The 25,831-nt window shown below is 41.0% G+C and overlaps 1 protein-coding gene across 1 annotated transcript in view; it reads right to left on the reverse strand.

Annotated features, from left to right (window-relative positions):
* Positions 1-562: 562 nt before the first annotated feature.
* Positions 563-25,831, reverse strand: part of RBP1 (retinol binding protein 1) — a 28,981-nt gene continuing 3,712 nt past the window's right edge. The window contains exons 3-4 of the mRNA XM_065411088.1: positions 6,656-6,757; positions 563-616 (exon numbers count right to left, since the gene is read on the reverse strand). Of these exons, the coding sequence (XP_065267160.1) occupies positions 563-616; positions 6,656-6,757 (156 nt within the window). The remainder of the gene's footprint in view (positions 617-6,655; positions 6,758-25,831) is intronic.

Raw genomic sequence — 25,831 nt, forward strand, 5'->3', positions numbered from 1 at the left:
TCATTTCCTTCCATCAGAAGACCACCAAGCTCCTCCCCAAGCCTGACAGACCCTCCAGTTACAGCCAGGTGGGCTAATTTGAGTCGGCTCCTGCTAACCCCTTTGTTCATCGATGTGGTTTATACCCCACCACAAGATTTTATAAAGAAAGTCCACCTTAAGGCTGTTTCACATGACTACTGCAATGCAAAGTGGCCTTAGTGTAAATGAGAAACAGCAATAACAATATTTTAAAACCCTTGAACCCACTTATATTAAACTACTTTAGACTAAGGTCTACCATAAAGTAAAGCACACACAGAGATTTATGATTTTCAGTATCTTTAATTGGCATTTCTAAAAATGATTGTGTTTATTTAGAATGATTTCTTTTAAAAAAAATCCTTTTTGCAAAGACAGCGCTACACAGTTCTAATTTCATGTGCACAGATGTTCACAGGGTTCTGCTCGCTAGATGTTAAGGATATACTTGGGCACTAAGAGCATGTGGCGCTTTGGTAGCAAGTCCATACATTCTATTCTATTCGTCTTCATCTCTGTATCAGCAATGGGCAGATTAGGTTCACTGTACCTTCTTAAAGACTTGTTTACATTTGACACCGCCTACTCTTATTTCCTGAAAAGAAAAGATGAGTCGTAAGTGAGACTTTTACACAGTACATCCACTTGTGTATGTCAGTTTCTAAAACACCTACTTATATGCTTAAGTCAAATATTAGATGGACAATTACGGTGGATTCAAATTAAGGAACAAGTGTGTAATTTGATAATAGGAATGTATGATGATGCAGCAACAATAACTGAAATCGGATAGATCTGTGGAAAGAAAAAAGCTAATAATTAGTACAAGGGCCAAATATCCAGCCTAGGATTCCACTGTTGTCCACTTTTGCACACCTAACTGTTTGCACCCATCAAAGTGGACATTTATCTGTTGTGGGCATACAAGCAGCATATTTGCATATGCAAACTGAGTAGTACCCCCAAGCTACATGTGCAAAAACAAGTTTTTGCATGTGTATAAGGACTGTGTCCCCACTGATGCATGGGTAATCAGTTGCAAGTGCCAAAAACAGAAGGCAGCTGAAAAATTGCCTCAGACTCTGACAAATTAACTGGAAGAAATATATTGAACAGTCAGTAGACATGGTACTTTTCTGCTTCATTACACATTATGTAAAAGAGGGAACCAAGAAGGGTGCAATCCCTAATTTACTTTTGGATAATTCCATGAAGATAATTGGTAATGGAGAACTGACGGGGCAGAGAAGAAGCAATTTAGAAGTGATCTAGTGCAGTGGTTCTCAAAGCTGGTCCGCTGCTTGTTCAGGGAAAGCCCCTGGCGGGCCGGGCCGGTTTGTTTACCTGCCGCGTCCGCAGGTTCAGCCGATCGCGGCTTCCACTGGCCAGGGTTCGCCGCTCCAGGCCAATGGGGGCTGTGGGAAGGGCAGCAGCCCATCCCTCGGCCCACGCCGCTTCCCGCAGCCCCTATTGGCCTGGAGCGGCGAACCGCGGCCAGTGGGAACCGCAATCTGCCAAACCTGCGGGCGCAGCAGGTAAACAAACTGGCCCGGCCCGCCAGGGGCTTTCCCTGAACAAACGGCGGACCGGCTTTGAGAACCACTGCTCTAGTGCATTTTGCAGTGCTCCATATGACAGAGGATTTTACCCAAAGGTTGGATTTGAGTGGAGCATGCTTGGTTGGATATCCAGCACTTTTGCCTAGTGGCTGCCATGTTACGTTTCATAATCTAAGACTTTAAAAAAAAAATTCAGTTGCTAGCCACTGGGGCTGCAGAGATAAACTTTGCAGTGTGAACTGCAGCATGTAAACAGATGCAGTGATATTTACTTCTGGGTGTACCCATCTTGAAAGAACAGCTCTGAGATAAGTATGGAACACCTTGTTTATCTTAAAGAATGTTCATGATGAAGCCAAATAAGAACACAATAACACTTTTGTTGCTGATCAAAGCACCCAAAAAGGAATAACCATTTTATGAAAATCTGCGCTATATGCTGCAAGTAGCTCCTCATTTTGGGGTCACAAGTGGGTAGAGATTAGGAAATGGCCACCGCTTGCTTTTTCAGATCTGCTTGTTGATTTTACTTGAGAAAACTTACAAAGAACGCAAGAAATTAAATCAATACGATAAAACAAAAGAAGAGGAAATGAAATGTGTTCAAAGATAAATTAATAAATGCCCATGATCCAGCAATGGATATTGCAGGAATAAACATAAGAACAGCCGTACCGGGTCAGACCAAAGGTCCATCTAGCCCAGTATCCTGTCTACTGACAGTGGCCAATGCCAGGTGCCCCAGAGGGAGTGAACCTAACAGGCAATGATCAAGTGATCTCTCTACTGCCATCCATCTCCACCCTCTGACAAACAGAGGCTAGGGACACAATTCCTTACCCATCCTGGCTAATAGCCATTAATGGACTTAACCACCGTGAATTTATCCAGTTCTCTTTTAAACGCTGTTATAGTCCTAGCCTTCACAACCTCCTCAGGTAAGGAATTCCACAAGTTGACTGTGTGCTGCGTGAAGAAGAACTTCCTTTTATTTGTTTTAAACCTGCTGCCTATTAATTTCATTTGGTGACCCCTAGTTCTTGTATTATGGGAATAAGTGAATAACTTTTCCTTATCCACTTTCTCCACATCATTCATGATTTTATATACCTCTATCATATCCCCCCTTAGTCTCCTCTTTTCCAAGCTGAAGAGTCCTAGCCTCTTTAATCTCTCCTCATATGGGACCCGTTCCAAACCCCTAATCATTTTAGTTGCCCTTTTCTGAACCTTTTCTAGTGCCTGTATATCTTTTTTGAGATGAGGAGACCACATCTGAATGCAGTATTCGAGATGTGGGCGTACCATCGATTTATATAAGGGCAATAATATATTCTCAGTCTTATTCTCTATCCCCTTTTTAATGATTCCTAACATCCTGTTTGCTTTTTTGACCGCTTCTGCACACTGCGTGGACATCTTCAGAGAACTATCCACGATGACTCCAAGATCTTTTTCCTGACTTGTTGTAGCTAAATTAGCGCCCATCATATTGTATGTATAGTTGGGGTTATTTTTTCCAATGTGCATTACTTTACATTTATCCACATTAAATTTCATTTGCCATTTTGTTGCCCAATCACTTAGTTTTGTGAGGAATACAAAAGACCAATGAGGGTGAAGGAAGGAAAGCAGAAAATGATCAAGGAAGAAAGGCATGTACAAAATAGGACTGCAGTTAAAAGGAAGGTAAATCGTATAAAATGATTAGACAAAGAAATGAAGGAAAAGGAAGCTTGCATCTAACTAGACAATTATTTAAATAAATACTTTAGATAGAGGAAAAGAGAAACAGAAAAAAGCCTTCAAGTACACAAGGAACAAAGTAAAATAAAGGAGACACTGCGGCCTCTGAAAGATGGGGATGATAATTTGTTTGGCTCAAGTGTTCACAAAGGAAGATTGGTTAGGAAGGAAACTACTGAAGAAAATCAAGATAAAGCCTGAACAGATAATTAAGATATTAAACAGCTGGAGTGAAATCCTGACTCCACTAAAGAGAATGGGAGTTTTGTTACTGACTTCAACAGGGCCAGGATTTCACCCCGAAGTCTAAGGTTCCAATCCTGTAAGCTGCTCTGCATAGGTAGACTCCTGTTCCCGCACAGAGCTTTACCCACACACAACAGCTTGCAAGACTGGGACCTAAGACACGGAACAAGCAAAGAGGATCTGTTCCAGAATCATCAAGGACATAGCAAGAGAGATGGAATGGATATCATTAAAAACTGGACATCTCCCATAAGCAGTAGTTATATTTACTATGCTATTTGCCGTATTTTCCACATTAAATATAGGAAATACGTCAATAAAGATAAATACCACAATGTGGTAAATGGTCATTTTAAAATGATAGGCACTGTAAGTGGTGTTCTGGAGAAGATCCAGCAAATTACAGCTTCACAAACTTTACTTCAGCGGTGGGGACAGTATTGAGAAAACCTCTTGAGGGATAGGAAAGGGCTGAACTTAGACATTTCTGACTTAACTGAATTTAGGAGACCTAACTTGAAGGAAAATTTTGAAAAAGTCTTATTGAACATTTTCAGGGAGTGAGACAGAGTTGACAGGGAAGTCATGAACATAATTTGCTTGGACTAAAGGAAAGCTTTCGATATAATATCACACAAAAGACTAATCTAGGACAGTAAGTGTATTACTGGGCTGAGCTACTTGAATGGATGGCTGGATTTCAAAGTTACTAGTAAGAGGACACAGTTCAGGATGAATGGAAACAACTAGTAGAGTTCTACAAGGATTGGTATTAGAACCAATTTTGTTCAGTTTGATATATCAATGATCTGGAAAAAGGAACATGCAGTAAAATTATGAAACCTACTGATTAAAAAAACACCCACAAACTGCTAGGGGCAGTCAATACAAAAGAAAAAGGCTATAAAATTCAGAAGGAACTGGAGAATGGCCAGATAACTGCCTGTTTCAAGTCACTGTAGTGAAATAGAATTTGAGGAAGAAAGGGGGAAAAAAAGAAGGAAAGAAGACTGCCATACTACAAAATTCAGACCAGGAGAACTAGCAGAGTGCAAGCATCTGGTGAGAAACTACTAAACCCCAAGGCATAACACTCAATATATTATAAAACTGTGCAAAGGATTAAATTAATATTTGGATCATTGTGTAAAGTTCAATAGGATCATAAAATAATTATTGAAGTATCATAAAATATGTTTATGGTAATTCGCCTTGGCACCAAAGGGCTCTCAGAACGACAGAGACCTGAAAATCTCAATTATTTAAAAGTTTTACAAGAAATGGGGTTTTGACCTTATTTTAAAAAAAAAAAGTCTAAGGAGGGGAGACCACAATGAGGATTCCCATGGGACTGAAGATGCCTTTTTGAGTTAGTGAAACATACAAGAAGTGACAAAATGTACATAAGAAAAGGCTGGGCATTAAAGCAATTTAGAGACTTTCTCCACCCAGAGTATTTTGTATACAGCAGTGTCAGTCCTTGGCGGGTACAAAATAATGTGATTTGGCACGTCATGCTGAGCTGGAAATGGCAATGTTGGTTATGTGTCTGCTTGACTAGGAACCCTCCGCAGGGGCCCAGAGAGCCCTTGAAGCAGCAGGTCTGGACGCTGAGAAGTCAATGGCACTTAAGCACGTATGTAATTGTTTTGCTGAAAAGGGATGGAGTAACACATGTCCTTAAAGATAAACATAGCGGGACTCCACAGCTGTGCTGCAGTCTTGTGACAAGGATTCCTTTCTCCATGGCCCCTAGCAGACTTCCCCTGCCTGGAGCCTGAACACTCCAGACATTTGTAGGAATGGGGACCTGGACAACAACAAGAACTGGCTGGTTTTCCCTACAATAAGTGCTCTGCAATGTCAGTGGGAAATCCAGCTTTGACTTTTGACCCCCCTCATTAAGTTCTCTCCTCAGCAAGGTCTGGGAGCATTACTGAGGCAGCACGTGTTCAGCTCCACAGAGGGAACGAATGACTGAAGGAAGGAGCTATCATGTAGATTGATTCAGAAGCAGGATTAGCAGGCTCAAAGGGGATTCCTATCCATTATTTCTTGATGCAACGATGGTAGCTCTAGGCCAGCATGCCAAGTGATGTAAAACTGGGCACAATGAGGCTATATTGACTGAAAAATACATGCGTGGGTGAAATCTTGACCCCATTGAAGTCAGTGGGAGTTTTACCATTGGCTTCAATGGTGCCATGGTATCATCCATGGAGGTCACACACAGAGGCATTAGGCAGTGTGTGGAGAAAAAAAATTGATTACATGGGACAGACCTAAATGTGTTTCTGGACCTCTTTCCCTCCTAACCTTTTGCAGACCCTTCTATGCAGTACAGTGGCATTCAGTTGGCTCTGGGTGCTGTTGCAGAGATCTCTGATGGCATCGTGTTACTGATCTGGAGACAGGGAGTCAGCATTCTAAACAGAACACTCCTAGGTGCTTAGTGAATTGAACGGTGAGTGGGACTAGAGGTCTGATTTGCTTCCTTCAGTGAGAAAAGAACATTTTACCACATCAGGTGAGCCTCAAAGAGGATGTTATGAACCTCTATCCAGAAAAACAAATGTTAGTTGCTGTTAACTAGGAAATATAGACACAACAGTCAGAAAGAACACGGCATTTTAAAAACAAAATTGCTCTCTTTATTTTTCTAAGCCAGAATTCATTCTGGCCCATAATTAAAAAGAACAATGGTATTTTTTTCTCCCTATGGCTTATGCTGCTGGATACAGAATTTCATCAGTCCCCATACTGTTTATATCACTGAGTGCATGAAGGATATTTCTATGACATGTCTTCCTCTCTGCACACAATTTAAATGAATAGATCTGAGAACAGACAGTTAACACAAAGATTGCCTGAATTTAGAACACTGCTCTTTGCAAAAGGGGCATGAGAGAATAATGGCCCTGCATGAAATTATTCCTCTAGAAGCAAGTCAAATGCAACACCAATGTTTAATTACTCCTCGGTAAGCCAAGATAATGTGCGGCAAGCTGTGTGCTATTACTTTAATCTATTTGAATAAATAAGAGAAAAAATTATGGCATTTAAAACATGTTACATGACCATACCAGATGCATTTCATCTCCTTCAATCCACTGGGTCCAACCACGGCCTTCTTTTTCTCCTTTCTGTACGCAAAGAAGTTTATCTCCATCCCAACTCACGTTAGTCTAGCAAAATATATACATGTTATTAAGCATTACTATGGCATTCAGTTTCATCTATTACACTTAGGTGGAGTCAATTTCCTTAAAGGAAAGCTTCAGAGTAATAGAATAGATATTTTAATCAGTAGTCTCTATCGCATTACTAAGAAGAGAAGAGTATATCTCTCACACACACTTTTTTTAAAGCTTTTTGAAGTCATTTAAAAGAACAATTAAATGTAGTTTGATGGCAAAGTCTGAGCCACAGGAAATGACGCTGGGTGTCTCAATACATCAGAAAAGCAGGAGACTCTTAAAGCTGTTGTAAGAATCCACGTGGTATAGTCAGAGTTATGATTTTTCGGTAACATAAGCACTCTTTACATGATTTCTTCACAAATGCTGACCCTGAAGGTTAGCAGAAAAAGCTGCCTTAATGCACATGTATGACTGCCCTCCCCTTTTTTATACACGCAGGGTGCTCCATGTGCTCAGACTAGTAGTATGTTTCCAAAAGGGCCTGAAACTTTGACCTTCTACAACTTCTGTTTCCCATCATTAGGTGGCCTCCGCAATCCTTCCTTCAGATCCTACACATGCCTGGGACCAACTACACCCTGCCTTAAAATAATAATCAGCTGTACCCAACAATAACTGTCCAAGCCTTTCCAAGGCATCCTAATGCTGAGCTGCAGTTCGTGTCCCAGGCTGTCCGACATCATTAATCGGGACTTTCTGTGGAAGTAGCATCTCGGCCTGGGAGACCCTTCTTTAGTTATAGAGATGCTGAAACTATGGCAGATTTCCTTTATTACATTTTTGGTTTTATTAAACACCCTTTTAGGCCCTGGCTCAGCAACCCTTTCTTATTCAGCAAAGCACTCAAACATGCCCTTCACTTTAAGAAGGGGCGTAAGTCCCATTGGCTGTGCTGGGTTGGGGACAGTTCTGCAAACACTTATACATGACTACCTGAGTAGTTCAATGGGACTTCTCCCATGAGTAAAACAACTCACACGTGTAAGCATTTGCAGGATCAGGCCCTAAGGTAGTACAGCTCAGTCATCTTTAAAGGCAACTACAAGTTTTTTTTCTTGTAACATTGTATGATGGATTGGATTGAAATGAAATATTGTTTTGTGATATAAAAACAAAAAGGACCTGATTTTCTGCTCCATTACGCTAGTTTTACACCAGTGTTACCCTGAGCACTGGTAGAATAATACTGGTTTTAAACCAGTGTAACAGAGTGGAGAACTGAGTCCAAGGACTAAAAAAGGAAGGAATTACTATGCAGATCTTGAAAGCCTTGAAGCCATTGCCTCTGTGAGCAGTCAAAAATGGAGAAAAGGTTTAATTCTACAGACATTATGGAAATTCACTTGTCTCCACCTTGCTTTTTTTAAAAAGGAAGTCAGCCTAAATTTGTCATGCTCAGGAGTTGAACACTGAATAGGGCTTAAGTACTACTCATCCCTATTCTTTTTTGAGAATGTGTCTGTTACAAACAATTAATTCTTAAATGATAACCATGATAGCCACCATCTATAAATCGGGTACAGCAGGCAGTCTCTACCCAGGGGAAGCTTTAGACTAAACAAGCATAGAAAATGAATCACGAGAAAGATTGCCAGGGTAAATAATTGTAGGCGAGGCACTGTTAGCCATATGGGGTCTCTGAAGACAAACTATTCAACTGTCCTTGCTAAAAGTCTCTCCATTTTTTACAATGCATTCAGAAATGTTTTGGTCTTTCCCTCTAAAATAAACCCAGTAGCACATCACATTCATAAAGAACCACCTACATTTTACTGTCTTAATACCTTACTACATGAAGGACTACTGATTCCAGAATTCAGCACATTCATCTGACAGGAGAAGATATGCATAAAAATTATTGTGAAATAAGTCACAAAGGGTTAAAATGGCCAGTGAGAAAATCTGAACTTCTAAGATGTTCTAGCCATTCATGAGAGTCACAAGTGTAACACTAGTTATCATTTGTCTATTTTTAAAACCAATTTCCATTAAAGATTAAATTGGCTTCCTTTACTCATGGGTTCCTTGCGGCCTGAACCCTTCTATTAAGAATTAATGATAGCTGCAGATATGCACCATGCTGCCATGGCAATCAGCAATATTGTTCTATACACCCCCATATGCACTAGTAAATGAAGAGTAGGAAGGCTATGTGGGCTCGTGAAATATACTAATGGAAATGATGTTTAAGAAATGTTGGTGAATATACAGGACATGCTCAAGTGACACTTGTTAAGGAAAAAACAATCAACAACCTCTCATTATTATTTTTAACTACCTTGACTTTTGCAGGTTTTCAGGAGTTTTTGTACCATAGAAGAACTAATCAAATTGTATTGGAACTAATCAGAAGCAGTTTGTGACAAACAGGAACAAGATTAAGTGACAAATGGAGAGGACAATGGGGCTGCATGGATTAAAGTGAGGGCAAGATCTGCACCTTAATTATCTACATAAATATAAAGGCCATAAATATTCTATAAAAAAGAAAAATTAGAGAAGGTCAATATCAAGGCATTCAAAGAGTGTGGTGGTGGTGGGGGGTAACTTCAAAACAGACGAAACATTCATCTGCATTAGTGAGCTAGACTCTGAAGCTACACTGGTTTACACTGGCTGAGGATCTGGCCCTCTGACCTTCCTAGAGAACTGAGTGAAGTACATTCTTCCCATTGCACTGTGGGTAGCGGGGAATGGAACTGACCTGATAGCTGTGTTTCACCAAGCACAACCACAGTGAAAGTTAAAGCCTGTTTGGCCTTTAATGCAGCATAGAAAATCACTTCAGTGAAAGAAAAATTTACGAATAAAAGGCTCAGTCCTACCCCCAAATGAAGTCAAGTGGAGCATTTTCCACTGACTGCAAGTGGAACAGGTGTGGTCCCAATGAAAGCTAATTGTAGAACAAGTACCTATGAATATTAATTAAAGCTCAACAAATATGGCAAACAATACATTTCCAAATATTTGTTCTAATAAAGCCTGTAAATTCACTTTGGTGGCATTCACAACACTTTATATTCATTCCTATGAACATCGTACCAGTGATTTGTTTTTGGTTTTTATTCACAAATTAGGTAAATCTCAAACATACTTGTGAAAAATGTGTTTGTTGCCATGGTTTTTGCCAGGAAGGTGAATGTGGCCTTCTTAAAATTTATGTGATTCCTTTTCATCTGTTTATAAATTCTTCAGTCATCCAATCCCAGAGCATAAACAATAGTTGGTGACTTAGGCAACCAATAGCAACTAATCAAATTGAATAATGTGTCATGAATTCATAGTCTGAAATAAATTCATATAAAATCTGTCAAACAATTCTGAATAATGAAAAAAATCTGTAAAAATGGGCCCGCTATGTGAAGATAACTTATAGACACAAAAAAGGCTAAACGTACGGACTAAATAATTCACTACATATAGTTTGCACAGGTAATATAAATCATAAGACACAAAGCAGCAACACACTGGGTCTGATTCTATTCTGATTTTATACATCAGTGTATAACAGGAATAACTCCATTTAAATCAGTTGAATTAAATAGGTGTAAAGCCAGTGTGAGATCAGAATCGTGTTATGTTCATCCAATACTCACATCAACAATAATAAACTTTATGCATCTTTGTCTAACTTGTAAGAGGTCTGATAACTCCTCTCTAGTCTAGTTCAGCTGGGGAAAATAAAGAAATCTTTCTAGCAGCACAGGGAGACAACTTTATTTCCCCCCCAGCTTTCTAAGGTGATTAAAATTCTGCCTGAGCTCAGAAAATGCAATGTTTTTATGTTCCTTTTTACCAAACAAGGTTAGACATTCCTTTAGGTGATTTAGCATGACCCACCAGAGGCACGAGGCAAGAGATTGCATTAATCCAGCAGTTTTATTACTTAGAATTCTCAATAGTCTTTTTTGCCTTCTCTTTGGATGCATGGATATAGATACGCACTTGAATGGTGCAAGCAAACCAAATCCTTTCTGACCTTATGTTGTGCTCATTTTCCTACAGAATTCAAAGAGAATAGAACCTATTAGAGAAGAACACCATGTTCTCCTCATCTTTGTTCCAGAAGTAGCAGAAATTGGTATGTCAGGAGAATTAATCTTAATCAGTAGTATTTTATCATTGGGGTTTTTCCCTTTAGCTCAAACTCTAATGGCTGATAAAAAAAGGCAACTGAGAAAATGCTACTGACAGCTAGTGGAAATAGGGCAATATTTTTGGAACCGAAGAGATCTATTTCTATTTTCCATGAGGTGTGACCAGGTTAGCTGCAAAAACAACGAGGAGTACGGTGGCACCTTAAAGACTAACAGATTTATTAGAGCATAAGCTTTCGTGGGTAAAAAACCTACTTCTTCAGATGCATGGAGTGAAAATTAGATACAGGCATACATATATATTGGCACATGAAGAGAAGGGAGTTACCTTACAGGTGGAGAACCAATGTTGAAGGCCAATTTAGTCAGGGTGGATGTGGTCCAATCCCAATAATTGATGAGGAGGTGTCAATACCAAGAGACATTGTTTTTGTGGATACAGACTAACATGGCTACCCCTCTGATACCAGGTTAGCTGGTAACTGTGGTATTTGTATATACAGTAGAACCTCAGAGTTACAAACTAACTGGTCAACCACACACCTCATTTGGAACCAGAAGTATGCAATCAGGCAACAGCAGACACCAAAAAAAAATAAAAAGGCAAATACAGTACAGTACTGTGTTAAATGTAAACTACTAATAAAATAAAGGGAAAGTTAAAAAAAAGATTTGACAAGGTAAGGAAACTGTTTCTGTACTTGTTTCATTTAAATAAGAATGGCTAAAAGCAGCACTTTTCTTCTGCATAGTAAAGTTTAAAAGCTGTATTAAGTCAATGTTCAGTTGTAAACTTTTGAAAGAACAATCAGAACGTTTTGTATAGAGTTGCAAACATTTCAGAGTTACAAACAACCTCTATTCCTGAGGTGTTAGTAACTATGAAGTTCTACTGTATTTGGTTACCTTTCACACATACAGCTGTTGCCACTAAGAATTCTATTGTTTACCAATAGGTAAAACACAGTAGTTCCTGTGTACAGTGGTAAAGCTATACCAAAGTTAGCTCAGAATATTTCCATTATTACAAGCTTTCCTAGGAGTCACGCCCCCTAATGATTAGGTAACTGGAAAAGGTATTTACCCATTTATGCTGTTTAGAAAGCACTGCTTAATTATATGGCAAAAACAGTCCTGAGTGAACTAGGCTTCTATGGACTGAAAGCTAATGTGGAATCCATGCACTTCGCAAAAATTGCTATGCCATTTGGTGCTCATTGTCCCTTTTTGGCAGTCTCACCAGAAAGGCTGAGGAATGAATGGGCATGGATACTGAACTATTCCTGGATTAGTCCTTCCAGATCAGCACATTGGCAGGGCTATCCAAGGGCTTGTGTACACAGTGCCGCAATGTGCTTTACAGGGGTGTGATTTCTAAAGCACACTACCTTGTTGCTCATTAATTGGTCCAAATAGAGATTCCCTAGTGCACTTTAACGCAGTACTGTTTCAAACAGCACCACAGTCAACTGTACCAGCATGGAACAATTAATGTACAACCCATTAATGTACTTTAGAAATCACTCCCCTGTAGAGCACATTACCCACCAAGTGGACAAGCACGAAGAAAGCTTGCACTGCTGCTGCCTGTTGCATAATGCCGTCTGCTAGACACCACATACATCTAACAGATGACAGACTCAATAGGAAATAGGCTAGAGAGAGATGTGGAGACAGAGTTTGGGGTCTCTGAGTGAAAAATTTTAAGCCGGGTTCATCTGTTAAAATCTTGATGTCATAAATTAATAACAATTCACTGAAGCCTGGGATTCCCTGCTTTCTTGAAAATCCTACACTGCCTGTAGGATAAAGTGAATATTTCAGTCTCCATTTCTGCCAGTTTGGCATCCTTCTCGTGAATAGGGCATATTATAGGAAAATAATATAGGAAAAATTAAAAAAAAACAAAACCCCACACCCAAAGGGTATAAACAGTTTTACTCCAGCATAAACACTGCACTTTAAACACCATAATATTACTATATTACTGGACTGCATTACACAAATTCTAAAACATTTAAATCTTAGATTAAACATGCTGGAAAAAAGCTCTACGTCTATGATTCAGACATTCAGAAGGAAGCTATGGAAATACCCTGCTGGGTTTTACATTGGAAGATAAATCAGTTCTTTTCCACTATAAACTAATTTATTCTTTGTATAACTAGACTATTTTAAAGAGACAAGGTGGGTGAGGTAATATCTTTTATTGGAGCAACATCTGTTGGTGAGAGAGAGACCAGCTTTTGAACCACACAGAGCTCTTCTTCAGGTCCAGGGAAGGAACTCCAAGCATCACAGCAATACTTAGAATATTTCAGTGACTCTTGGCTGGGAGACACCCAGTTATTCCAAAAATGTAATGTAGTACTAAAGTAGTAGTAACTACTTGTGCTGCTGCTTCTACTTCAAATAGTAAATGAACCCTCTAAACCTTCCTTACCATTTTTCATTCTCTTAAAAGAAAAGACCCTCTTAAATTACTGTGAACATTAACCAGGGCATAGCACATTAGCAACAAAAGGAAAAGAAATCTGCCTGCCAAGAGAAGGACAAGACCTATAGATATATGCACTGCAGACCCACAGAATTCCCTAACAAGCAACGTGTGCTTACCTGGGGGATAACACCTGTCCTGAAAATTGCACAACACTTCTGATTGTTAAACTTTAGTTAAACTCCATTTTTGCAGGTCACAAAAAAGGGTAGAATGGACAAAAGAGCTTGTTAAAGGGCTTAAAGTTATTTCAATGTATCCATTAACAATCAGTTAGGATACATGAAATTAAGTAGTATTGTGATGAGAGCTGAGCACTGAGCCGGGACTTCTTGCTTATATTTCTGACTCTGCCACTTACCTGCAATGTGACCTTGGACTAGTCACTTAAACCTCTGTGGATCAAATGCAGCTTAGAGAAAGTGGGTACAATATCCATGGAAATTTTAAGGGAAAACCAGTAGTGATGTCCACCTGATAGTACTGTGTCTGTGCGCAGTCACACAGCTCCTTCTCCACACACAGGCTACAAACTCCAATAGCTGCTCGCATTTTAGGCCCCTATTCGACACTGCGATCTTTAAAGTCACCCCCAACAACTTATGCACCTGTAATAGTTCTATTTTGCCCCCATTTCCTTTTACTTTTTTGTGCTTAAGCCTCTTTGGGTTTTCTATTTCCAAGTTACAAGAAGGTGGTTTTAAATACTATTAATTTACGTACAATGTTTTTAATTATAACTGTACAGTACTCGAGTGCTTTAGTGAGCAGGTATGGGATTACTCTACAAAATAGATTGTACTGTATCCATTGCCCCAAATAGGTATCTTGGAGAAGTCTGAGAAAGCACAAGCTTTTAAACACTCAGAAGGCAAATAAATCTTTCTTCTTCTATCTCTGAGGTTTGTTTTACAGTCTTTTGCCTTATATTATACATATTCTTGATGAGCTGAGATGTATGGTCTCAATTAAACTGCTTTTCTTCAGATATCTTAATTTTGCTTTGGTGTTTAATTCACTAAAAAAAAATTGATTGCCTCATCTGTTTGTGTGTTAGGAACATTGTAATTTAAATATGCATCCAAAGGAGCATCATCTTCCTGAAAAGGAAAGCCCAGAATACACATTACACATGCACATTTCAGCAGTAACACTATTGTCTTCAAGTGTGGGCCAAAGTAAATTTATGACCGGAACATTCAGTAAAACCAAAATAAACCTATTGACTATCCTTTTGTATTACCCCCAGTGGCAACCATACTAGTGTAGTCTTCTTGGAAGTAAGGTCAGTTGCAATTCCTACATTTAGTGATGAATGATATTGACACGGGATCACAAATATCGACTTCTGAGATTTACTCCAGTATTCATCAGAACTCTTTTATCAGAAAATGATATTTTTCCCTTTGTGGCCCAAATACAAAAGCCTTTGATGCTGGTTTTCCAGAATGTTTCCTGCTGTACTATCCCTAATGTGCTCACATGCACAGTACAGCGTATAATCTAAAACTGCTGGCATATCTTACTGGTGAATAAAAGACAATAACATGAATTGTTCAAAGATCAAAGAACAACAATGGACATTTAAGAAGAATCCCACCTTGTAGCATCTAAAGATGTGAATTGTAGCTACTGCCTTTCATCAAAAATGTGTTATTGATTTCCCTTCCCTTAGGGGACTACAGCATAGGCATGTCTGTTTTTCTTCCTAATACCACTCAGAGAGATGTCTTTATATTGCCATGCAGCAAATGGCTGCAGTGACCCAAGACTGTATGCCACATTCCCTAGCATGGTCCTTCTCAATCCAGTGATTCTGTTGGTATCTAAAAGCTGGCTAACTACTCAGGCTAAATAGCTAATCTAAGAAAATCCAAAACCATATCTACTAATAAGCTCACAGAAAACTGATAGAATTCTTGGCTATTCATGGCAACATACCCATTCAAATATTTAATAAACAGTCTGTAAAAGACACTGAAATTGCCCAAGACAATACCAATTTTCATTTGAATCCAGCATTGAACTTCAAATGATTCAAGCCCTCCTAAAATTGCTTCCAGGTGAAAGTTCCATCTGCCAAACTGTTGACACAGGTGATTTTACCCACTAAGGTACTTCAGTAAAATGAATCAACGAAAAGCTCCAGATGGGTTTGGGAAGGTGATCCCATCTTAAATTAGTTTATACTGTTAGGGGTGGGCTGTTTGATTACAGGCATAACTGCAAGTAAATGATTGAAGTCTGATCCCTTTATACAAGTATTGTTGGGTTTACATGTTATAGAATGCTGGAAGTTCATGACTGGTGTAAATAAATAAATAAATAAATACCGGACATAGAAAATACTTTGATTTTCCAGTTTTGTCCACTTGCCTTTAAGGGAGGCGATTTAATTCAGGGTCTGGTTCTGCGAGATGTCTCCTTCCTCAATGAAGCCAATAACAGTTGAGGGTGCTTGATACTTTGCAGGATGAGCCTCTTTTGTGCCATTGAAAGCCAAGAACACTGCAAGGAAAAACTGCACAAACTTCAAGGGCGCTACATAGAAATGCAGAGTTACTGTTGCTGACTCACCAGACCAGACCCCAAGAGTAGAAAAAGGGTACGTGTCTGAAGCTGAGAAAACTAGGGGCAAAGGCCCTGCAGTGACAAACACAGGCAATATGCCTTGATCAGGAAAAAAGTTTAGGTTGAGGTTCTGTATTTTGTTATTTAAGGTAACAAAAGTTTGCAGCACCTCTGCCCTTTCACTCTTTTCTACATAGCTTTGGAGCAGACCCAGTACCAGGAATCCCAGAGTTTATTGCTGAAATGAACAAAATTATGGTCATCATCTGATGTGATCAAACATGAAGCAGAAAATTCATCTTTCCCTTTTGACCTATGTCAGAATTTGAACTTATGTCTCCAGCAATGACAGGTTAGTTGAAATAATCCATTAATCTACCTTCTTGTACAATATTTTGACAATATTTCAATTATTACACAGAAATTGTGAACCCAGTGGGAATGAAGCAGTCATTAAAATATTCTTTCTTTACATCTACAAGTTGTTTTGGAAAAATGCAAGTTACAGAAGATGGACTCGGGTGAGGAGAAGAAATGGTAGGCCTCCTCTGAACCCATGACATGACTCCTCTGCAAATAAAAGAATGTGGGTGATCTAGTCACCACCAGACCAGTGACACAAAGACAAGCTAATAAAAACAGAATACACTTAAAGTGACATAGTATGAGTTAGTGTCACATGGACATTCTTCTGACACTTCTCTAGTCATACAACAGGAATCATAGGATGAGATTTAGCTGACGGCAAAGTCTGATACAATAATACTGAGTACAGGTGGAGAATTAAAAATCCAGAAGATCCAAGATATCTCAATAAATATACAAAAGCTCACTGAACAGCAAACTCATAATAAGTGTTGCCCTAACTGTGACTCAGAACCATGAGCAGGAATAGGACAATGTCAGCAAAAAGACAGCCTGGAGCTAAACAAGTGAATTAAGCTAGACAAGACATTCTATCTACTTTGTAACAAAGAGTTTCATCTGGTAATGCATGAAGCAATCCACTCCCCTGAAAATGCAGTTTCTCTCAGTGGACCTTCTGAATCAAAAATGTGTGTACTTTTTATTTTCCAACTGCAGTTGGGATTTACTTCAAATGTACATGAAATCCAGAAAGCTGAATCCTCTATGGAAATGCCAAGAAAACAAAGCTATTAGGTTCCCAAACTGTTGAAGTGCTACAGGCTCTGAAACACAACATAAGAAGATGATGATGACATGAAGAACACAATGGCTGAACCATGTGTAAGGAAATCAGTTCCTTCATGTTTCCTATTTGCCTGTCTGTGTGGCTCATTTTTTTTTCCCAATCATGAACCTTGATAAGCCAGAGACAAATACAATTTCTTGAACGGCACCAGTGTTGTGCTGGAGAAAGTATGCAAAACTGGCTTCCAACAAGGTCCTCAAAATGCAAGTGGTCTACAGTAGTAAGATAATGCTGTATCCTAAGAGATGCTCTTATTACATGTTCAATGAGTTTCATGACAGACTTGCCAGAAGTCCAAGAAAAACTGAAGTTTGAGATGCAGGGAAATATATTTCTTCTGCAAATGACTCATCCCAAGTATACAAAGCTTTTCAGTATCTACAAAGAATTTTAAAATGTTTGGTTTCTCCTTTCAGCTTGGAAATGATGCAGGTGGGCAGGAACTGTAGCTAAAGAAGTGGTGCCAAGAGCTTGTCTGTCTGTGAACAGAAGGACCATGCACAGACTATAGAAACATTTGTGTCATTTAGTTTATGGATATGTATGTATTGCGTTTTGACCTGACTATAGAAATTAAATGCACTTGAAAGTTGTCTTCCATTCCCCTGGAGACTCTTCCGATGGGTTTGGGAAAGTGGACCATTGAGCTAGAATGTGGCTTAGAGACGGAGCCTGTGCTGAAAGGGCTGCAAAAGTGTTTCCTATTGACAATGAATCCTCAGGATTCTTCAGCCAGATTTCTTCCTGGGGTGTACATGGCAGTCGCACCTCTGCCACCCTGTCAAAGCTTGCAACAATATTCCCAGGAGCAGAGAAGAGAATTGGGCCAGGATTACAGTATCGCACTAGTTGAACTATCTGTGTGTTGAGCCTGTGCTTCTGAGCCACATTGGGTAGATCTACACAGCAGCTGGGAGGGGGCTTCCCAGAATGGATAGACAGACACACTCGAGCTAGCATGCTCAATGTAGGATGGTGGCTGTGGTGGCATGGCAGCTTGGGTTAGCCTCCCAAGTGTGTACGCAGGGGTTAATCAGGATTGTACTCGGGTGACTGCACTGCTATTTTTAGCACACTAGATAGAGCAGGGTGACCGTCTACATACATTGTGTATGTACACAATGGAGCTGTTTATTTCATCCTTTCCCCACATTCACACTTGTACTCTCACTACCATGATCCGGCCCCCAGTGTCCTGTCTTCTGTTTCACTTTGCAGCACCAAAAGTTAATTCAAAGCAAATAGGTTGGTAGGGTGTACCACAATGTCCCTCTCTTGCTGCGGGTGCTCCTCTGAGTTCTGGCACCTGGCAACAGAAATCTGCCACTATAGGACTCTGGAACATGTTTGTTCAACTAGGGTATGTCTGCACAGCAACTAGACGCCCGCAGCTGGCCCATTCCAGCCAACTCGGGTGCTCAGGGCTCTGGCTGAGGGGCTGTTTCATTGCTGTGTAGACTTCCAGGCTCAGGCTGGAGCCTGGGCTCTAGGACCCTGCGAGGTGGGATGTTTCCAGACTCGGGCTGCAGCCAGGAAACAGAAGTCTATACAGGAATGAAACACCCCTACAGCCCGAGCCTGAATCAGCTGGCACGGGCCAGTCACGGGTTTTTCTTTGCTGTGTAGACATACCCTTATAGGCCTGCTCAAATCTCTACTGAAAGACAAACTGGCCAGAATGTGGGCTCCGCAGCAGAGGGCTGTAAATTCTAGTGTGCACTAGCGTGTCCCACAGTAACTGGCCCATATGGACAATGTTGGTGTGCACCAAAAGTTCCTTAGTGTACATTAATGTAGCAGTGTTTGAAACAAGCCCAGAAGATAGAATGGTAGAGAGACGATAGGGACTGAGGGATGTTTTATCCTCAAGATGGGGGATGTAAGGGCATACTTGAAAGCACAGAGCAAGGAGCCCAGAGGAAGGAGAACTGTTACAGGAAGACAGAATCAGAAAAGGAGGCAGGAACACAAGACACATGAATCAACCTGGGGGTCAAGTGGAAGGGCTGCGGATTTAGAGGCAGATTATTCAACACATCTCATTAAAATGGCACAATTGATAATGAGCCTCAGACTTGCGCTGAGTACTACTTTTCTCTCTGAGTAGTCCCATTGAAATCCCTGTGATTATAATTACAGGGTGCCTGCTTTTCAGGTAGATGTGGTCTTAATTATGATTCCTGATATAAAATAGATTAGCAACAGTTCATTCCTCTTGTAGAATCCTATAATACTGTGGACTAGACCCTGCCTAAATACTCGTTAATTAACTTCACACCTTATGTAATGTTATAATGGGCCCAATTCTGACCTCACACTTGTGTAAAGCAGAAGTGACTTGAAAGAAGCAGATAGCCTTGTACCTAGTGGGAAAGAGATCAGAACCAATCCTATCAAGCCTACTTATTCCATTACTGAATGTAACGGAATAAGGTTACATTTATTTGTAACAGTCAAATAATTACTTTAAACCAGGGGTAGGCAACCTTTCAGAAGTGGTGTGCCGAGTCTTCATTTATTCACTTTAATTTAAGGTTTCGCGTGCCGGTAATACATTTTAATGTTTTTTTAGAAGGTCTCTCTCTATAAGTCTATATTATATAACTAAATGATTGTTGTATGTAAAGTAATCAAGGTTTTCAAAACGTTTAAGACGCTTCATTTAAAATTAAATTAAAATGCTGATCTTACGCTGCCAGCCTGCTCAGCCCGCTGCCAGCCTGGGGTTCTGTTCACTTAGGCCAGCAACGGGCTGAGCGGGGCCTGCAGCCAGGACCCCAGACCTGGGGGGCGAGGGTTCAGGGGTCAGGGCAGAGGGCTGGGGGTGTGTGGGGGGGTGCAGGGCAGAAGGCTGGGTGTGTGTGGCGGGGTTCAGGGGTCAGGACAGAGGGCAGTTGGGTGGTTCAGGGGTCAGGGCAGAGGGCTGGTGTGTGTGGGGGGTGTAGGGCAGAAGGCTGGGTGTGGGGGGGTTCAGGGGTCAGGGCAGAGGGCTGGTGTGTGTGTGGGGGTGTAGGGCAGAAGGCTGGGTGTGGGGGGGTTCAGGGGTCAGGACAGAGGGATGGGGGTGTGTGGGGGTACAGGGCAGAAGGCTGGGTGTGGGCGGGGAGTTCAGGGGTCAGGGCAGAGGGCTGAGATGTGTGTGGAGGTGCAGGGCAGAAGGCTGGGTGTGTGGGGGGGTTCAGGGCAGAGGGCTGGGGGGCTCGGCTCGTGGGGGTGCTCCCAGCCCCCTGCCCTGAGCGGCTCAGGGCAGGGGGCTGGAAGGGATATGCCCTGTTCCACCCCCTTCCCCAAGGTCCCGTCCCTACCTCTTCTCTGCCTCCTCTATGGAGCAGTGAGCATGCTGCTGCTCGGCTCTGCTCCCGCTCCCCCTCGCATGGGCTATCAGCTGATCGGCACAGGGAGAGGAGAGGGAGGAGGAGGGGAGGAAAGCACCACACTGGGGGAAGAAGTGGGGGAGGGGGGAAGCTTGGCTGCCGCAGGACCAAGCTTCTGCCTCCTACCCCCGCAAGGGAGAGCGGTGGGCATGGGGGCTGAGGGCCAGGACCGAGGTAGGCAGCAGAGTGCCAGTCAAAATCGGCTTGCGTGCCATGTTTGGCACACGTGCCCTAGGTTGCCGACCCCTGCTTTAAACTATTGTAATGTACATGCAGAATAGACACATCCTTTCGCAAATTTAAGGCTCCAATAATTAGTAAAGGTAAAGACTTTTTCTGTGAGTAATACAGATTAAGTCAAATCCGAGTAATAAAACTCAACAGCAGAGGGAAAATACTGTGAAAATATACATTTCTGCTGTGGACCCATGTGAATGCAGGCATCTTGATTGCATTTCTCAAAAAGATAAAGTTACATGTTATCACACAGCTCTTTCTAAGCAAGCACTCTATTCTTAAGGTGAACGCATTGCAGAGAAAACCTATTAAAAACAATAAAAGAACCCATACACTTTCTAAAAAGCTTACCAGAGATCAACCAACTCCAACAAGGACTTGAGTAGGTGTCAGTCCTTCCAACCCTTTCTCAAGGATTTGGGGCCCTTCTTTGAACAGAAGGTCCTGTCCATTTGCTGGATCAGTTTAAACTCAGACTATTTATCCCAGAGTCATTTCTTGTCTGTTGGTCTCTGGAGAATCAGTATATGTGAACCTTTCCAGGAGGTGGTACCTCTGTGGTGGGGTTATAACTGGGCTGATTTGCCTTAATCACCACCCGCTGTTTTTAGTTCTTGGAGGAGGGGTGGTAGCCCTCCCCCGTGGCCTAGAACACATCATACATAAACCATTATTTTAAAACAATGGTCCTGAAAGATATTTAAACTTAATTCAGCAAAGGTCTCCCATGATATTGCAGGAAATTGCCTTATCACAGGAAGAATTTCCCTCTCTGCTGGCTACTTGTGTCCCAGAGATGTTCAAGTGATTACTGCTACTGTCTGTTTAGATACTACTACTGCAGTCATCATGGGGGATGACCAATAAGTGTTTTTTATAAAACCATCTTGGCACAGCCTAGTGGAGGCTGGGTGCAAAAGAGACTCAGGGGCAAGACCAGATTAAATCAGCAATAAACCCATCTCGGTTTTTCCATGTTTTCCTAGCAATGTGGGATTTGCCATACTGAATCAGACTCATTGGTCCAACAAGCCCAGTCTGGCCTCTAGCAGTGATCAATATTGATGCTTTAGCAGAGTATAAGGAAAAAAACCCCGATGAAGCACCCAGCTCATTAATACCAACCCCACTCGTGACATTCTGTACCTCCTTTAAGCCACTTCAAAAAGTCTTTGTTCTCTAATAAGAATCAGCTCTATCTCTTTAGTCTTTCCTCATCACAGGTGCTATTAAAATTTGGAATTATTCTAACTACTCCACAACCTGTCAAGGTAACATTTTCCCTATGGAAATATGACCAAAATCTAAACTAAGTGTTCACAATGAAGTCTCACCAATTCTTTATCTTGTACCAATATAAATTACTCTGTTTATATTATCTCTTAATTCATCTGCTTTTTAAAAATAATCTACATACAGTGGACTAGTGGCATCACAGGGGATTCTGATATAAGCCTATGATTCCAGGAGCTGGGGCTTTAAGAAAAACACTAAATATTGTGAGGTAAAATTGCAAGAGTTGGCAACACTCCTGAGAAGTCGGGGAATGAGCAAGCAGATAAGATCTAGGAAAATAATAGTTGTTAGTTAAAAGGAGAGTTGTTGTACAGATGTTATTCACAACCACTGCAACTACCTAGTTATTTATAGCAGATATCATCAAAACATTGAAGTTTTACATTAGATGCTTACATCCAAAACAGTTATGCATACTACCAACAAGAATTTTCTCAAAACTGAATTTTCTGATACCTCATAGGCAATATCTCTGTAGTATGCTTCTAGTACATCATCTCAGTGTAGGATTTACTTGAACCACTTTTCTATCAAAACAATATTTACTTGGGCTTCAGCCTAGTTTCCCAGATGTGAAAAGGCATTAGCAACAGAAAAGGAACCTTCCACTTGAATGGAGTGCACCACTGTGGGTAAGTTCTTCCCCTTCTTAGTTCCCCTAATCCTCTTCTGTTGCTGCACAGCTGTGCTTGCAGCACGTTCCTGATTTTACTTCATTTGGAAGCACTCGTACAAGGCCAGGTTGTGCTTCTATTATCATTTACTAACAGTACTAACATAATGCCGAAAGGCCCCAGTAAACATCTCATAGTAAGAGAGAGTGTCTTCCCTGAAGAACTTCCACTCCTTGCCTTGTCTGTTTAGATTGCGAGAAAAAGAGGTATTATCCCCAGCCTACAGATGGAAAACTAAGGCACAGAGAGATTCAGTGACTAGCCCAAGATCCTACATGGAGTCTGTTATCTCAAGTCCCAGTTCAGTGTCGTAACCACTGAACCATCCTTCCTCTCAGGATCTCAAATCACAATCCCTCCCAGCACACAGGGGAAGTATGCAAGATGCAGCATCTATTTGGAAGGTGAAGCCATGCTCACCTTCCCAGCTCATGCCAGTGTGGAGGAGAGGAGGAATCAAGGCCAAATTCCACCTTCTCCCTGCTCCCTTCGGAGTGACTTGCCCCCCAGGAACACTAGGCAGGAACAGTCTCTGTGCTTCTTGTACCGTCCTTCATTTGTGCCAGGGTCAGAAACTATCTGGCCCAGAGACTAGTGATTAGTCACTCAAAGGCTGTTGGCACCACATTGCATATTGTTCTCAGGGCCTGGAGAGCAAAACAAGCTGAGACAGTTCCAGTGTGCAACTCTCCTATGATGTAGGAGAGCTGGGATCTCATTCTTAAAAAAATAATCCATTTATAATTCCATAGGAAGCACTAAACTATAAACTACACTATTACCCAGGGCATTTATGGCAGATATAATGAGGCTAACATTACTAACGTATTTAGTTGCAGAGCTGCAGTTATAGATTGTTTACAGTATTGGTGGCCAAGATGTAAGATCACGGATTTGGTGAAAGTATCATATCCCAGGTACGTACCCCCAGATTCCTGACGGGAACATTGGAACAATTGCAGCAGATGATGCCACCCAGGTAATCCATCCCAGGTATTACAGCAAGCCCAGTGAATTCTGGGACAAGTCTTTGGGAATTCAGTCAGTATTGTGTGACTCATACAAACTACACATGGTCAATAAAGCTTAAATAGTTGTATACCTCTCTATTGAGTTTCTATGCCCTGATTTAAGGAGCTGCCAGTAACTAGAAATGCTGTACTACACTATACCACCTTTTTGGGGGGAGAAAGAAGAGGGAAGGAGGAAAAAATGCCCTTCCCCCCCCCTGGTGTCTGGGTTCTGAAGCAAAGAATACTGAAGGTTTAGCCCAGGGGTCGGCAACCTTTCAGAAGTGGGATGCCAAGTCTTCATTTATTCACTCTAATTTAAGGTTTCACGTGCCAGTAATACATTTTAATGTTTTTAGAAGGTCTCTTTCTATAAGTCTATAATATATAACTAAACTATTGTTGTATGTAAAGTAAATATGGTTTTTTAAATGTTTAAGAAGCTTCATTTAAAATTAAATTAAAATGCAGAGCCCCCTGGACCGGCGGCCAGGACCCAGGCAGTGTGAGTGCCACCGAAAATCAGCTCAAGTGCCGCTTTCGGCACCCGTGCCATAGGTTGCCTACTCCTGGTTTAGCCCATGCAGTGGCTTGCCACACATCTAGCCATTCCCTTTCACCGGATCTCATAAACTTTCCTTTTCCTGCCGTTGCTGGATCAAAAGTAAACGTCTACATCCTGATATCAGAAAAGAATATTGATCAGTCATAGAGATGGCCAGTATTTTTTTTTTAAGAATGGGAGCCTATTATTTCATTTCTGCTTTGTTTCCCTGTTACAACGGCTGGTAAAATAATTTTCTTTAGCTCGTCAGCAATTCCTGCGCTTTGGGAGATTGCAGAGATGTCATGACCTCGGACTAATGGGAGAGATAACATCCAGTCTCTGACTCAGCTAAGTAGCTTGATATTCTTGAGCCTTTTCTGTTAATTGGTATTATTGGTCATGAGATACCTCTTGCCAGAGACAATATTTTGTAAAAGCTCACAAGGGAGAGCTCTTGGAGCCACTTACCTGCTGTAAGATTTGCTCTGGTTTTGTCTTGTTAAATGGATGTGTTAAGCCTGCTGTCTGTAGTGTAGTGAAACTCTTCATTGTTGACCAATATATGCTGGCTACTTACATATATATTATATTGATGACATGTATTATCCACACCATATATATTAAGCACAAATATTACCAAGCATAAATATAGCAGTTAAATAGTCTAAATTGGCCTATATCTTTATTATATTCCTGTTCACTTATGCTAAGTATTCCATAACACTTTGCATAGCTGAAGTAAGCTATGGCTTAAGTAGATAGGAAAGCTGTCAGGATCAGGACATGTGATTATTGTATTATAGCAACAGAATGGGAGTTCCCCTCACAAGCTAACTACCCTAGGACAAACCTAGGAGGTGTCTTCACGTTCTTTAGTACCTCAAACGTGTGTGTTCAGAACAAAAATAAGGGGTACATCATGCTACCAGAAAAATAAGGTAGAAAGCTGATCAGTTAAATCTAGTTTCAGATGACATACACAGTACCTTTTACTGGTAAACAGGTAGGGGATAAAAAGATGGCTTTAGGGGTGTAACTTCGGGAGCACACCTTCTGTGCAAGGTGAATGTAACAATGCTCCATGAGACAGCTTCCTGGAAAATGGCATCATCCATATAGAACCTTTTCCCTGTACTATATTATTATTGGCCTAGAGCAATAAACCTGACTGGCATTGGTTATGGCCTCTTGAATATATTTCATAACAAACCAGAGTGTGGTCAAGCAATTGACTATGCAACTTATCAACACCACAGAAGTGGGGAAAGGGGGGGGGGGAAGAGAGAGAAAGAGAGAGAGGGGAAAGGCACCAGTTCCTAAACATTAGGGGCCTCCGTCCTGTCACCCTTGCTCATATTAAGTAGTAAATTACCCCCACTGAAATCAACAGGATTGCTTCTGTGGTGAAGCATTACTCAATATAAGGGTGGCAGAATTTGGTTGTAAATGACTTTTTGAATAGCAAATACACTGGTCTACAATTTTTGAGAAGTCGTCTGCTTCAGAGATAAAATGTGCTATTTATTATGTATTTTGATGTGCT

The sequence above is a fragment of the Emys orbicularis genome, chromosome 9 (assembly GCF_028017835.1).
Source record: "Emys orbicularis isolate rEmyOrb1 chromosome 9, rEmyOrb1.hap1, whole genome shotgun sequence".
NCBI classification, from domain to species: Eukaryota; Metazoa; Chordata; order Testudines; family Emydidae; genus Emys; species Emys orbicularis.